The sequence below is a fragment of the Cupressus sempervirens genome, chromosome 9, assembly GCF_028749045.1.
Source record: "Cupressus sempervirens isolate cs-2001-9-10 chromosome 9, ASM2874904v1, whole genome shotgun sequence".
Classification (NCBI taxonomy): domain Eukaryota; kingdom Viridiplantae; phylum Streptophyta; class Pinopsida; order Cupressales; family Cupressaceae; genus Cupressus; species Cupressus sempervirens.
The window spans coordinates 783,124,255-783,140,509 of record NC_143126.1 but is presented as its reverse complement, the minus strand read 5'-3'; the positions used below and the strand labels follow the sequence as shown (position 1 = coordinate 783,140,509).

The 16,255-nt window shown below is 36.6% G+C and overlaps 1 protein-coding gene across 1 annotated transcript; it reads left to right on the top strand.

Annotated features, from left to right (window-relative positions):
* The first annotated feature begins 1,641 nt into the window (after window positions 1–1,641).
* LOC149541058 (uncharacterized) lies at window positions 1,642–2,652 on the top strand. The gene has a single exon (XM_089802782.1). It carries the CDS (start codon window positions 1,642–1,644, stop codon window positions 2,230–2,232), a length of 591 nt encoding a protein of 196 aa, XP_089658908.1. The 3' UTR covers window positions 2,233–2,652.
* Window positions 2,653–16,255: the final 13,603 nt, after the last annotated feature.

Sequence of the window (16,255 nt, the reverse complement as noted above, 5' to 3'; positions counted from 1 at the left end):
GTAGATTTCTAACATTATGAGTTGGAGTAAAAAGTCAAATTGCAACACTGAAAATGAGAAAACAAAGGATGTATATGACATTTATTTATTCTTCAAGATAATATTGATATAAAGTTTTTTTTTGTGGATTTGCTTTGGAAAGAACTTATCTATGTAAACAATGTGTTATGTGTTTGTTCTTTTGTTCTATATTTCTTTTTTACTCATTTACTTTCTTGCAATCTCTATTTAATTGTGCATTAATTAAGTTAAAAATATAATTGGATTCAAATTTCTATCTTATGATCAATCGCCTTCATTTGTTACAATATTTGAACAAGAAAATGAAATTAGAATTTGAAAAACTATTACAGGAAAACTTGTCACTAAGATTTTACCTTAATGTATCAACATATTTAATCAAGAAAACGACGACTAAATATGTTAGGCTCTCTCTTAAATGTTTTGTTGTTGTTTAGGATTATTGGTAGATGTGTTTTTGTTCATACTATTTCTTGTTAGGTGTGGTGTAGGTTAGATATATGTCTTTGTGATCTTTAATGTCTCAATTCGAGCTTATGGTTGTTTGTAATAGATTCTTTTAATAAGCTCTCACTTATCTAATCATTTTCTTTTTTAAAGTGTATTTCTAATCTCCACACTCATAACAATGTCATTATAGACCCCACCCTCCCTAATGACCACTATAAATGTCTCATCATCTCCCAAAAATGTGTTGTGTGCATTTGTTCTTTTATTCCATATTTCTTTGTTATATATTTAATAATCCTATTTGGTTATACATTAGCTAAAATTGATTTACAACCATTAGAAATGTCTTGTTTCATACTGATTTTTTTTATGCAACATGTTCGTATACAAAGATGTGAGCTATCTTAAAATAAAAGATTACAACGATTCTAGTAAACATACATCTAAATTACACGTCTCTTTTGACTAAACAAAGAGAGATTCAATTTATCAAACTTACCATAATTAAAATTGACTAAAACAATCATTTTGTATTGATCATAAAAATATTGATACCAAAAATACATACGCAATCTAAACCAAAAGTACCTAAATTCAATTGACTAAAATAGACCTTCCAAATATATGACTTCTATATAACTCCCCTTACTAGCCGCTGTCACTGCAGCGTCCTCCATTCATCAGATGTTCGGCCCAATCAAAGTTAAGTAGGAGGAAGGGATATCACCTTCTAAGAACAAACCCAAATCTTCTACAATGAAGTCGTCTACCTACACCCACCAACAAAAACTAATGTGAATCCTACTGTCATAGAATCAAGTCTGTATTATCTTCGCAAATGGAAGAATCAACAAAACGTCAACAATCAACTGCGATAATCACTGCCACCGACTCCATTAACAAACATGTCAAATACATATCATGAAGCTGAAGAATAGTTTAATGACTTCCAGTTTTTGAATTTATGGCGCCACCAGCTTTTCGAAGGTCAGAAACGTTCGGATTACTTCCTGCCAAACTCTGACATTCTGGCATTGCACAAATCAAGGTCAAATTTAATTGTCGAATTCCGCGTGGAACCCACTTCAGAACGTCTCCTTGCAGTAATAACAATCCATTATAAAAATCCTCCCCACCAGAGAAAATCTCAATGCATTGCATATCCATGAAATGGGAAGTTATCTATCCTGTGCTTCTTATTCCTCCGTTGTGCCGTATAACACCATCAAAGTTCTGGTTTTTAATGGCGGTCTGCAGGAATTTCATACAGAGATGAAGGTTGCAGAGCTCATGTTGGAAAATCCTCAGCATTTTGTGTGTCACTCGGATTCTCTAGAAGTCGGGAGGCGAATAAATCCTCTGTCGGCAGATGATGATTTGGAAATGGGTCATCTTTATTTGGTTCTCCCAATGTCAAAATTGAATAGTGCGCTTTCTGCCTCAGAAATGGCCGCCATTGCATTCAGGGCTAACTCTGCCATGAAAAAGAGCTCAAGAAATGGTGTGAAGAATCTTCCAGGGTTTGTGGGTCTAAGGCCAACTGATAATGGAGGAGGAATTTGCCTGCAAGAATTTGGCCATTTGGCTGGAGAATTACATCATGTGCCCAATGATGTGAAAAATGCTGATTTGCCAAAGTTGAATATTGAAGATCTATCTGAATTGCAAATGGGTTTCGGGATATATGTGAAATTAAGTAGGTGTAGATCTTGGAAGCCAAGGTTAGAAACCATTAGAGAAGCTGAAAGGCTCAGGGTGTGACAGAGATTGTTTTTCTGTAACATGTAAAATTGGTTATAAGAAATTCGTGGAAAGGAATCACATAGCAGAGATGATGATAAGTAATTTTTAAACTGAAAGAGCTCTTGAAAAACACTCTGCATTTGAACAATAATCATTAGTTGAGATTGTCATTAACGAGTTTGTTCTGACATGAATAACCCCTGGCATTAATGCATTAGCATTACTGGTTCAAATCTATGGGCATTTTGCAAGGCCATGACTACAATGGGCTTTGCAGGAATGCAAGGTCATGTGTATGTTCAGCAAAAGCTCAGTAAGTCTTTGTTGACAATATCAATAATGTCATGATTTCATATTCTGCCATGAATGAGTAATAAAAATTAGTTGTCAGAGTGTTGTGTACACTATCATTAAATCCCTAAAATGATAAGAAATAAAGTGCAGATATTTTCTTGGTAGTTATATCACTAACATGGATGAGATCTAGTTTCTATTGAGATCTAGTTTCTATTGTCTCAGGTGCCAACAATCTCTTGTTGCTTATCTATTCAAAAATATAAATGAGATCTTATGTTTAGATTTTTTTTTGTATGTGATCTTTATTTGGCGTTTTAAGTCATAAAGAATAAAGGTTCTTCGGCATGAAGTACATTTATTTTTTATTTAATTTTTTGGTAATTTTATTGATGATTTTTAAAATCAGATTACAAAGTTAAATACATGTATGTATGCATAAAGAAGTTTATATTTTCAAACTTTTTTTACCAATTCAATATAAGAGCTAAATCTTTAGATTGAAATATCTTTAATTAAGAATTGAGAATTGAAAAATATTTATTTCTCCAAATTTACATTATACACAAGAACTGGAAAAAATACTATTTCCTCTGCAATCACTTACATTTGATAGATGACTGTGAGAAATAGCTTTCATGATTTTGTAATTGATTAAAGATACAAAGAACATGTTCAATAGCTTTTATGGTATGTAATGGATTAAAGATAGAGCCAATCTGTTCTGAATTGATTTAAGATAAGGGTGGAAAGTTGTGCCAACTTTCATCTTTGTATAGGATAATATTATCTCATCTATATGGCTTTCACAAATATTTAAGTAATGAACTGTTACATAGCATCATATAAGTCGGATGTGATGAGGAAGGATGAAAGGAGGATAGGAACTGGAAGCGGCTATGTGTAAGGGTTTCGGAAGCTTGTTTTGTTGCCGCTGGGTTGTGCATGCATATGGAGAGCGCCCCATTTCTCTTCTATCTAGTGAGACCTTTTGTAGATTCAATATTGGATGATTATTGTTGTGCAAGATTTATGTTTTTTGTGCACAACAAATTTTAAGAGCTTTTTTTCAAAGTTTGTCTGCCTGGCTATTATGGCTACGAGTGGGGTTTTCACAAGTCTCATTCTTGCTAGAGCCTCTGGTTGTGATGGATCTTCTCTTGGGGCGCAGTCACAGGAGAAGGAGCCATTTTATGTTAGCGAGCGCCAAAAGTTAAATAAAGTTAATGGTTGTTTTCCGCGTAGCCAGGATCGGCCTGTGTTGGTTATTCCTCCAGAAGCAGTAATGGAGGATGTGGACTATTTGGCCACACATGCATTGATATGCAAGTTTCTTGGTATTCGAATTTCCCTGGCAACTCCGGAAGCTTGGATTCGTCGTTCATGGCAAGTGGAAGGTGATATGGACATTATGTTGGCTGGGAATAGCTACTTTTTGGTGAATTTCTCTTGCATGTCAGATCGAAACCGGGTCTTTGAGGGAGGCCCATATTTTTATGACAGAGTAGGCCTTTTTGTCAAACCCTGGCATCCGGGGTTCAATTCCGCTGAGGATCTTCCTTCGAGAGTTCCTGTTTGGGTTCGCCTGCCGCGACTTCCTGTGGAGTTTTGGCATGAGGATATCTTGCGACAAATTGTCGTTGTGCTCGGAAAGCCGACTGCTATAGCCCACCAATCTCTGGACAAAAAGGTTATTTTCTATGCCCGTATTTGTGTTGAAATTGATTTAAATAATCCTTTGCCAGATTCTCTAGAAATTTTTCTTGGTTCTTCTTCTTGGATCCAACAGCTAGACTATGAATCTATTCCCTTTCATTGTCGCCTTTGTCATGTGTATGGTCATTTATAGTGTCAATGCCCTCAAGCCTCCAAAGGAAATGGTACCCCTGTTGGATTTTTTGGCCCAAGGATGGCTAATGATGGAAAGGGGAATGGTCAAAATGTTAGTGGAAAAGGAAATGCTCAGTCTGATAGTGCAGGTAAAGGGAAAGCTCGTATGAACACTTCAAGTCAGGGGCTAGGGCCATCCAGTTCTACTGGTCCTGATAAGGATGGTTTTATCCTGGCTTGAAACCATGCTAAGGGGCGGGGTAAAAAACAATCTCATCTAGATTGGCAAGTGGACTCAGGGTTTAATCATTTTGAGGTTCTTGACAATATGGTTACAGAAGAAGGTATTCCTGTAGAGGCTCAGGGTGCAGCTACTGGTTTAGAGGGGAGGAATTCTGCTCTTAGTGGCAACCAGGATGTTGTAGTTCAGCATATGCCGGAGACTTCTATTGGCCTTGAGTCTGGTGCCCTTGTGGTTTCTCCTGCTCCACAGGAAAAGGACGATGTTCTTCTAGCAGATTTGGTTAAAGATGTGTTTGCCTCTGGTAAAGGAAAGGGATCTTCTCTTGCTTTGGGCCTGATGCAAAGACCATTTAAGAAAGTGATAGAGGTACGACTCTGATACCACTTGATGAAGGTACGCTCTGATACCACTGACAAAGGGCCACACCACCCTTACCAACTCATGACAAAGAATGCAACAAGATCTCTCAAGATCCAATCCAAACCCAAGCTAGCCTAGATCCACACTCTGGTAGAAACCTCTGAGATCTCAACTTGTGCTCGTAAGCCACCAAGCAACCTCCTAGTTTTTAAACCGTAGTCACTAGCTCTTCTCACAAACCTAATCCAAGATCCAAGTGTAAACTGCCTCACATTCGGCGCTCTGTCTACACACTCACAATTCCATCACAATCCTGTTGTAAACTGCCTCACATTCGGCGCTCTGTCCACAGACTCAAGAAAACTCACTCTTCACTTCCTCCTTTTCACACCTTGAAGCCTTCCAAGCTTTCCAAGCTTCACCTTCCACAACTTCTACTTTTCCAAGCTTTCCTTCCAAAGCTTCTACTTCCCAAGCTACTCCTTCTCAAGCTTCTCCTTGAGCTTTCACTTCTCAAGCTTCTCCTTGAGCTTTCACCTTCTTCTCGAGCTTCTCCAAGCTTGCTTTAGAAATGCTCACATGCTTTGCTTAAATAGGCACTTACCACCCAATACATGACTTATCCACAACCTTCTAGAATTCCTCCACAACCTTCTACAACTTCTATAACCTTCTACAATATTCATAACTTTCTACAATATTCATAACTTTCTAGAATTCTACCCACACACCTCGATAAATGGAATGACAACCATTATTTTTTTATTTATTTTCTATTATGCCACCTATGCACCTCGAAAATAGAAATTTCTCCTTTTCCTTTCTTTTCTCCTTTTTCTCCTTTTTTTATTTTTTTTTTTTAATTATTTCTCCTCTAATTTTCGTCACTTTCTCTCTCCTCCACAATTTTTTTTTTTTTTTCAATAATTTTCTCATGTAAGATGCTCCTGCATCAGAAAGTCTCTTCTACTACTCCCTCAAGAGTTGGGCGAAAGCAGGATCAAGAAAAAATTAAACTTACAGGAGATTTATTGGTAGAGTTTGGGGTTGTCAAGACCTTGGATGAGCATTTTCCCCACTCTACTCAATGATTATTCTCTCATGGAATGTGAGGGGGTTGAATAGTATCCCCAGACAAAAAGCTATTCATGATCTTGTGGTTGAGCATTCTCCAGATATCCTTTGTATCTAGAAGACCAAGCTTTCAGTGGACTCCATGTTTAGATGTGCTCCTAACATTTGGTTTCTAGGCCAATGTCAGTGTATTGGTGCTTTGGGGAGCTCTGGTGGTCTTGCCATCAGCTGGGATCGTAGGAAAGTTACGCCACTTTACTGGGTCTCTTACCTCTCGGCTCTTTCAATAGTTGCTTCCTCTGTAGAGACTGGCGAGATGATTCTTGCTACTAATGTGTATGCTCCTATTGATCTCCTTGGCAAGTCTAAGCTTTGGGATCATATTTAGCATGTCAAAAGCTGTCATCCTTTCTTGCCTTGGATTGTGGCTGGAGACTTCAACTTTGTTCTCAGTTTAGAGGAGAAGAGGGGTGGGCTAGCTTGCTTGGGTCCTTCTTATGAGCTTCTTCAACAAAATATTGATCTTTTACATCTCTCTGATGTCAAACCTCTCAATGGGCTCTTCACTTGGAACAATCGAAGAGTTGGAAATGATGCTATCTCAGAATGCTTGGATAGGTTCCTTGTTTCTTGCTTTTGGAATTTTGGTTCTCTTTCGCTCTCTTCTGAAATTCTTGATTGGAGAGGTTCTGACCACTGGCCTATTAAGCTCACAGCTAGTTATGTTGTTGTCCTCAAGAACCCTCCCTTTAAGTTCCAGCTGATGTGGCTTCGAGACTCTTCTCTTCATGACTTAATGGCTCACTGGTGGAGACAGGGAGGCCCTGCCTATGGCACTACTATGTACTCCTTCTCTAAAAAACTTCAATTTGTTAAAAGGAAGTTGAAGCATTGGAACAGGAATTGTTTTGGCAATCTCCATATTATGAAGAAGAGGGCTCAGGATCGTCTTGATGTTATTACCAGGCAAATTCGAGATCTGGGTTTTTTAGAAGCTCTTGGCATTGCAGAATCCCAAGCTTTTGCTAATTTAGCCGAGTGGGATCTTAGAGAAGAAATCTATTGGAAACAAAAGGCTCGAGTTGATTGGCTTTAGGAAGGGGACAAGAACACTGCATTTTTCCATAAATCTGTGCAAGCTCGACGTAACGGGAGTTACATTTCTTCTCTTGTTACTTCTTATGGGATGCGTCTGACTTCTTCTCAAGCTATTTCCAGGGAAGCTATTCAGTTTTACTCTGCTCTTTTTTTAGATGATTTACCTCCAACAGAGATTGAGGAGAATACTATCTTGTCTTGTATTCCCTCTGTTGTGACCAGGGAGATGAATGATTCTCCTATGAGGCTAATTAGTATGTCTGAATTGGAGGGGGTGGTCTTTAGCTTGCGGAAGGGCAAAGCTTCGGGGCCGGATGGTTTCCCTGTTGAATTCTTTCAAGAATTTTGGGATATTATCAATCATGACCTTTTGGATGTGGTTCAGGAGTTCTTTTCCAACAAAGAAATGCTTCGGGCCTTGAATGCTACTTTCTTAGTCCTTATTTCGAAGAAGGAAGAGGCTAATTAGCTGGACTTTTTTAGGCCTATTGCTCTTTGTAATGTGGTCTATAAAATCATCACTAAGCTCCTAGCAAAGAGGCTTAAATTTTGCCTTCCCATGGTTATCTCTGAGGAACAAGGGGGTTTTGTGGCAAGAAAACAAATTTTGGATGGGTTGGTTATTGCTTCTAAAGCTATTCACTCTATGTGTACTTCCAAGGAACGTGCTATGTTTATTAAGCTTGATATGGCTAAGGCTTATGATAGAGTCAATTGGGATTTCTTGCAAAAAGTTCTTCTTGCTTTTGGCTTCAGTCAAGATTGGGTTAGATGGGTTCTTAGCTGTGTTATTACTCCTTCCTTCTCGGTCCTTCTTAAAGGTGAACCGACAGAGCTTTTTGGGGCTTCTAGAGGTCTTCGTCAGGGAGATCCCATCTCGCCTTATTTGTTTATCATTATGGCTGAGGGACTTGGTAGACTTATCAAGTTTCATGTTTCCCAAAATTTGATTCAAGGATGGCAATGGGGAAATGGTTTGCCTGCTCTTTCTCACCTTCAATTTGTTGATGATACTGCCCTTGCTGGGAGAGCTTGAATTGGGGAAGCTAAAGCCTTTCGGCTCACCTTGGATACTTATTTGGCTGTCTCTGGGTAGAAAATTAATGACCACAAGTCGTCTATTTTTTTCTTCAACACTCCTGAGCCGATCCAGTGGAGGATTGCTAATATCTTGAGATTTCAGATTGCGTCTCTCCCTCTGACTTACTTGGGGGTCCCTATTGTGGTGGGTAGACAGCCTAGGATTTTTTGCAAAGCTTGCTTGACAAACTTCAACAACAGGTCAATAATTGGACTTACAAGTGGCTCTCTACTACTGGTAGGGTGACACTCCTTCAATCTGTAATTCAAGCTCTTCCCATATACAGAAGCATGGTTCAGGCTGCCCCAGTGTATCTTCTTAAAGAATTTGATGCCCTCTCTCGCTAATTTATTTAGAGTGGCAATTTGCAACATACCAAATGGAGCCTCATCAATTGGGATACTGTTTGTCAGCCAAAAAAGGAAGGAGGCCTTGGCCTTCGGTCTGCTATCTTGTGCAGTCAAGCTCTTACTGCCAAGCTCTATTGGGGTTGGTGTACTAGTTAGTCTCAACTTTGGGCCCGTATCCTATCACACAAGTATTTACCTGGTGTTGAACCTTCAGAAGTTTCCCGATTTTCTCTTGAGGGAAGAGGCTCTATGGTGTGGAATACCCTCAAGATTGGTGCTCACCTAGTGAAGTGAATTTTATTTTGAATCTGCAACAGGGGCATTGAGGCTCTATTTTGGAGTGATTCTTGGAATGGGCATCCTCCTCTCCTTTCCTCTCATCCTCACTTGCAGGCTCTTTATGATTCTTTCCTTTCTGCTAGATGGAATAAGGTGGCTCATTATAAGGAGGCTTTTAACATGGGCCTTGCTGTGGGTTATAGATGGAATATTTCTTCTGATTGGCCTCTGGGTGGCTCACTCGGAGATCGGCTGGAACTATCTCAGATATTTGCTTCTAGGGAGTGCAGCTCATTGCAGGGACCTGATGTTTTGGCTTGGGGAGATGCTTCTTCTGGCAAGTATTTTGTTTCTTCTGGGTACCTTGTACTGACAAAGCAATTTTTTGGTGAGGTGGAGGTCTCTTGGTGGAAGAAAGTTTGGAATAGTTTTTCATGGCCTAAGTGTAACTTTTTCCTCTAGATTTTGGTTTACAATCGTTGTCTCACTTGGGATAATCTCTGCAAGCAAGGCTTCCAGGGGCCTTCCATCTGTGTTCTCTGCCACAATAGTGAAGAGACTATATCTCACCTTTTTTTCCAGTGCCCCTTTGCCAAATAGATTTGGCACCTCTGGTGGAGTGTGTGGGGATGCACATGCTGGCATGTGTCCTCTTTGTCTAAATTCTGGGACCGTTTGGGCCATTCTTCTTCCAAGACTTATTTTCTTCAAGTTGCTTGGACTATCGGCCCTTATTTTATGGCATGTTTGGATTGAGAGGAATAGAAGGATCTTTCATGATTTGCAGTTTGAGATTAGGCACCTGTGGGGGAAAATTGTTAATTCTCTTCAGGAAATACTCCTTGCTAAATGTGACATTGGTTTGGGTTTGGATCCTATTGATGTTGGTATTTACTCTTGCCTCTCCTTTCCTCTTCAGGTTTGCTCTCCTTCGATCCCCCACACCCGCTCTAGGAATAGAGCTAAGAAACACCCTCAGCGTGTTAATCGTCAGGGACGTTGGTCTCCTCCTACAACGGGCACTCTTAAAATCAACACTGATGGTTCTTCTTGGGGAAATCCTAGTCTGGCTGGTATTGGGGGAGTTGGGTGTGATAGCTCTGGTGATATCCAATTTTTGTTTTCTATATACAAGGGTTACCATACTAATAACCTCATGGAAGCCCTGGCTATCTTGGTTGCAGTGGAACAGTGTTGTCTACGTGGCTGGAAAAGAATCATCTATGAGACTGACTCGCAGGTGGTTGTGAACTTATTGTATAATAGGAACCTTGTGCATGTGGATTGGCATTTGGCTCTGGTTATTCAGTAGATCATTCAGTTATACAATTCTCTAGATTCTATGTCCTTTATGCATATCCCTCATGAGTGGAATGGTGTGGTTGATTGTCTGGCTGAATGGGCCTCTGAGCAGGGGCCGGCTTGGAACATTCTTGATCCTAGGATGCTTCCCCTTGATTTATCTCAAATGCTGGATCAACTTGTGGACCAGGATAAAACTATGTAGTTCTCTTTCTTTCTTGTGTTGTTTAGCTCTCTTTGATATTCATTAAAAATTTTACCCCTCTTTTAGTCACAAATATTTAAGTAATGAAGAATACAACTAGTTCTAAAATCATTGAAAATTGGATTTATTCATGGTTTAAGTTCTCTTATCTCCCTAAGCTTCAGAATTTTATAGTGAATTTCACATCAATGAGAAACCACTCCATCATAGGATTATATTTTTCCTAATAGAGTTCATCCAGTTTTTGAAAATACAAAATTTTATTACAACTATTTTTATAGCTAAGGAATGATCTTTGGATAAAGAGCAACTACCTTTCAAATCTGAAAATATTTTCTCAACTTTTTTTTATTGATAAGTAGGAGTTGTTAATTTGATACCTACACTTAAAGATTTAATATCTATACTTTTGACATAATTTTCAAAAAAATTGTTAAAATTATATCAGTAGTTGTGACCTTAGAGTTATGAATACAATGATGACTACTCATTATTGAATAAAATGTACCATTATTTGTGAAAAAGAAACCATTGACACATGACATGTCAACTGCATGTGTATGGGCACCCTTTTTGCAGTATTATTGGTGGGTAATTGCGCAAGCAATTGGGTCTCAAAACCTTCACCAAGCGTTGTGCCTTACGAACCATTCATCAGAAAGAACAATATTTGTTGAAGGTTTTGCAAAAGGGGCTGCAAGCAAAATGGGTTTAACGATGGAGGAGACTTTGTCTTTAAGTGTGCTCGAGCTAGAGTAGTACTAGGATGGGTGACCTTTCGAGAAGTCCTAGTGCTTCACCTTTGTGAGCACCACCTTGATCTAATGAATGCTAATTGTTCCAATCATTCTCATGGGAGATGGGTTCATGGGAATCTTTAATGAAACATTGGCCAATGAGTTTGACTCAAAAAATACATAGTTAAATTGCAATATCACAATTTCAAAAAATGTTTAATTAATACATAGCGTGAAAATATTTCAAAATCTAATCATTTCATAGACCAAGATATACATTATTTTATCCCATGTTAAACATTATTCGAAGAGGAATTATCTCATTGAATTAACATTTAGAAAATATGAAATGGTCTAAGTTGGGCTTTTTTTTATAAAAGAATTGAGAATATTTTATATAAACTCTCTTGAAAAGATATAAGCTTACATCCCATTAAAATATGGTGAGAAATCTACCTTTAAAACTAATGAACTTAAAAGTTATAAATATTGACACAATTTGAAGCATAGTGAGTTATTTTTTATAATCATGTTATTAATTCATTGGTTTTTTTAATAAGGAAAGTCATTAATAAAAGTAGAAGAATCTATACATTTGTATTTAATGTATTTTATTAAATGTAATATAGAATGGAATGTAAGTTTTTTTGGGGATTAATTGTGTGCATAATTTTGTTTAAACATTTTAGATCACATCTCGTGATCTTTGATGAGAAGAAGTAAAATAGGGGTTTGTTTAGTTAGTAATTGAAAAAGAAATAACAATACAATAAATAAATGATAGAAACATTATAGCTAAAAACTAGTAGCCTCCTACTAGGTACACTAATCTCTAAAAGGTAGGAATCCAAAATTAGAATGGAAAAGAACATTAAAAAATGAATTTCTATAGAGTAAGAAAATTAGTTTTCTCTTATTCCTTCAACTTTGAACTAGTAGCATAAACTTAGCATCCTCCCACACAACTTCTTTGACATTTTGTCTTCAAGTTTTGATGCTTGACCCAATATTAACTTAGGTCACTTTAGGGTTGATTTTTTTTTCTTGCAAAAGTTTGATGCTACTATTATAGAGTAGTTTTGCTATAATTGGCCACATTTTAAAGTTGCTTTTGAAGTTAAGAATGTCCTCCACACTTGCCAATCTATCATCCTACATAGTGGTTTTCACTATTGGGATATCACCTTACATGATGTTTATGTACCATCATAAATTATAAGCACTTTAGAGGTGTGTACAATTTCATTATTGTTTAGCACCCACATTAGTGTCTTTCTATTTTAGTAGGATAATATGACTTTATGTTGTACTTAATGAGCACGTAGATTCAAATATGAGTCATGATAATTTAAATTCACCAAAAAAAAATGTGAGCCCTTAGTTCTAGGTGCACTTCATATTGCTTCACCAATTGAGACATTTATTTAATCACATAGGCCCTATCTCTTCATTTGTCGTCTTTGTACTTTTCTCAAATCCACAATTAGTTGTACCTCAGAATTCAGTATCCCCTTGTTGTGTGAGACCTATGATTCCAATTTCAAAAATGGTTGATGGGAAGAGGGTGCCTATCACACCTTCTTCTCCCAATGTTTTACTTTAAATTGAAATTGAGGATATGTCTCATTGATATAGAAAAATTTCTAATTTCATCTCACCCTTTTCAAGTTTTCAACCCTGAACTATTGTGAAGGTATAAAATAAACTTAACACTCCTTATTTTGTTAACCATGATCAATATTTCAAGATCTCTTCTACAATCTTCCATCTAAGAAAAATCTCAAGCATTCTAAAGTGTTTTCAAGGCAATCTTCTTCATGGATTAGCCATATTTCCCTCATTGAAGGCCAAGCAAAGGAGTTCACCATCAAGGAAGAAGATTACTATGAAAACATTCATTCAAGTTACATATCCAAGTCAAACTCTTTAAGTCATATGTCCCCCTCTCTCCCAAATCAAGCATGATGGAAAACTATTATGTTCATTACAAGATTTTATCTTTGATGGTCTTCTTTTGGGTTTTAGTGTGAAGTCAAATCTATTGCATCAACATACTTGAACATATTCAAAGATTCTTTTTCATGAACAAGGTATAATTCAGTTCATTATCAGATCTAGCCTTTGTTTATATGACATCATGATTTATTTTATTTTATTTTATTTTATTTCAAGGTGGATTCCAAACTGGGGTTTGACTAATACAAGCCCCTTTCTACAACAATAATTTATCATCTTTTGGTGTACATGAAGAGGTGGTGTACATGTCAAGATAAGTTTTAGAAAGTACATGACTAAATGCATTTTCAAGAGCAAAGCGACATTAATGAGTGATGTTTTCCCCTCACCTAAAGTAACCCTTGTTTACGAAAATATATGGAAATAAGATGATAATATCCTTGATTATCTCCCTTTTACAAATCAACCCTTAGAAAATAAATATCCTAATCAAGTTGATACCATACATATACAATCTCGTCCTCCTCCTTTGATTCTTTTTCCAATACAAACAATCACACCTTCAACTCTTCAATGTGGTGATTGGGGAACATTAGACTTCACACCCACCTTCCATTAAAAAAAAATCCTTGAAATTTAGATGCAAGCCCCTTATTTTGACACATATATGGATATTAATTGGGCCTCTTAAATTTTAATCTAATTCCACCTACTAGTGACTCTTACCTTTTTAATATTCTCAACCTTCCAAACAAGATCTAGGTTTCTAGTCTTCACATTTCTCAAATCAATATATATATATTCTTATTAGGATTCTCTTGAAAAACAAACAAAATAATAAAAAGTACAAGAAATAAAATCATTCCATTTGTATGTATCATCAAATTTATGGTCATAAGAATAATGAATCTTATGATTTAATGTGTAAAATTAAAGAACTCATTTATTATGTTATGTTTCAAATGACACATAACAATGAATGATACATTTTCCTTGAACATTATGGATAACGTCTAAGTTCCTATTATGGTTCTCCTCACTATATGACATATATAACCTATCCTTTAGGGGCTTATTGCCATTCATGGTGGTGTAATTTTAGGTGCAAATATACCTTGTGATCAAAATAATAGTCTTTCTTATTCCTTGTCTTCGCCCCTAGGGGAAAAGGTTGTTGTTTCAATTGCTAACATCTCAGGGACCTATTTTCTCCCTTTGGTTAGTTGTGTATTTTATGAGATGATATCCTTTCTTACTTTAAGTTGTTTGATTTTGTACCATATTAAAATAAAATCACCCGTAATTTTAGACCTTTGAGTTACCTTCCCTTAGTGGCCATATGGAACATGGATGGACTTATGTTCAATCAACTCTTTTTCCTATTTAGATTCTTGTTTTCTATTTTTTTCACCATAGTTTTTGAGACCCCAAAGACTCTCTTTATTTGAGATAACATGGGAATAGGTCAGCTTGGGAGGATTAAATCAACCTAAATTCAACCTATTCTGGAATAGGTTGACTAGGTTGACCTATTCCTTGATGATTTTGAGTCTTGTGGAAAGTTTTGTCTCAAAGCTTTATTTTCATAATCAAGTGACCCTATCGGGTTTCTTTATTTTTGAGCCCAAAAACTAGTATAAAGGGAAGTCTAGGAAACTCATTTTTACAATCAATACATCCAAAAGACATCAAGAAGAAACTTAACGAACTCAAGCTAGCAGATCTTCTATGGAATTTCAAGAATTCAAGATTCAAGAATTATTTGTGAGTGTTTCCTCATCAAGATTTAGAATTTTGTTGGCCATCAAGGGAGGAAATGTACATTGGAGCATTCATCATCTTCTTCATTGATGCACATTTACATCCATGGCTCCATGATTTAGTTTTGGTAGATCCATTATATTTATGGAGATTTCCTACATCCTTCATTGACAACTCACAAGCATTACAAAATCCTTATTGACAAAGGCTTCTTCAAGAAAGGTGAATACTTATATTTGTCTTGTTTTTCTTATATGTTTTACATTTCAATTTTCAAGGTTGATTGACCAACCAATCGCATTGGAATTATGGATTATAGTTGCCATAAGTATGTTTTCACTGATTGGAAACCGGTTGAGGAATGTTCACCTCTTGAGTACTGGTAGATATCTTCACTGGTCTACATAGAATAATAAGAATAGGGTAAGACTAATCCTATTAGCATGAGGAGTCATCATAGTGACATGGAAGAACATGTATAAAAAAAATTCAAATTAAGTTTGTATTATAACAAGAATGAAGGAACATAGAGAGTACAAATGAATTGAGACAAGACTTGCATTAGATTGACAGTGCTACTAGTCTATACCCTACAATGTAGGTGTCACAGGTCACTTTTGAACTAATCAACAATTTGAATTTGAATTTTGAATTCACTAGTTTGAGCAAGACATTATCAAAATGGTTTTGTCACCCATAAACAATAGGTGACTTCACATATCCAAATAGAGTGTGAGAGAAAATAGAAAAGAGAGTGTAGAGAGAGAGAGAGAGAGAGAGAGAGAGAGAGAGAGAGAGAGAGAGAGAGGACAAGTATGCAGAAAGGGAGAATACTAAGTAATAGAGATTAAGAGTAGAAGAATAAAGATACACACCTAACTAGAAATAATTGAGTATATTGTGAGGGAAAGGAAAGGAGAGAAAGGTAGAGTGAGACAAAGGAGATCACTTAGTATGCTTATTAGGTAAAGAGAGATCACGATATCTCAAAGGTATTAACTAGAGATCTACTAAGAAGGAAAGTGTTACATGTTTAGATCATACTTGATTTCTCTCTAATCACTGTAATAAATTTGTAAGATCCTAGTAGAGCACACTTCAGTTCTAAGCATATGTTGATTCCTTTAACTAGGTGCCTCTCAAAAAGAGTCCCAAATTCTTTATCAAGGAAACCTTAATAGGTTGATTGTACTTCTAATAGATTACAAACATTCCTAATAGAATTTTTTCTTAGAAGAAATGCATTTTAGCTCTTAACAAGGAAAACTTTTATCTGCAAATAAAAGGCTAGTGGATATATTATCGCCACCAAGGTTTTCATCCTCTCATCGAGGGTTTCCACATACAAAAATATGTGTGTTATGTTAGCCATATTTTCCCTCCCACCAAAAAAATGAGTTGTTTTCCTATCAAACATGGCCAATAGTCATATCTATTCAAATATTCAAATGATCAAATGTTATAAAAGAT

What these genes read in the sequence shown, in the direction of transcription:
- LOC149541058 (XM_089802782.1), top strand. Translation starts at nt 1,642, where the DNA reads ATGGGAAGTTATCTATCCTGTGCTTCTTATTCCTCCGTTGTGCCGTAT.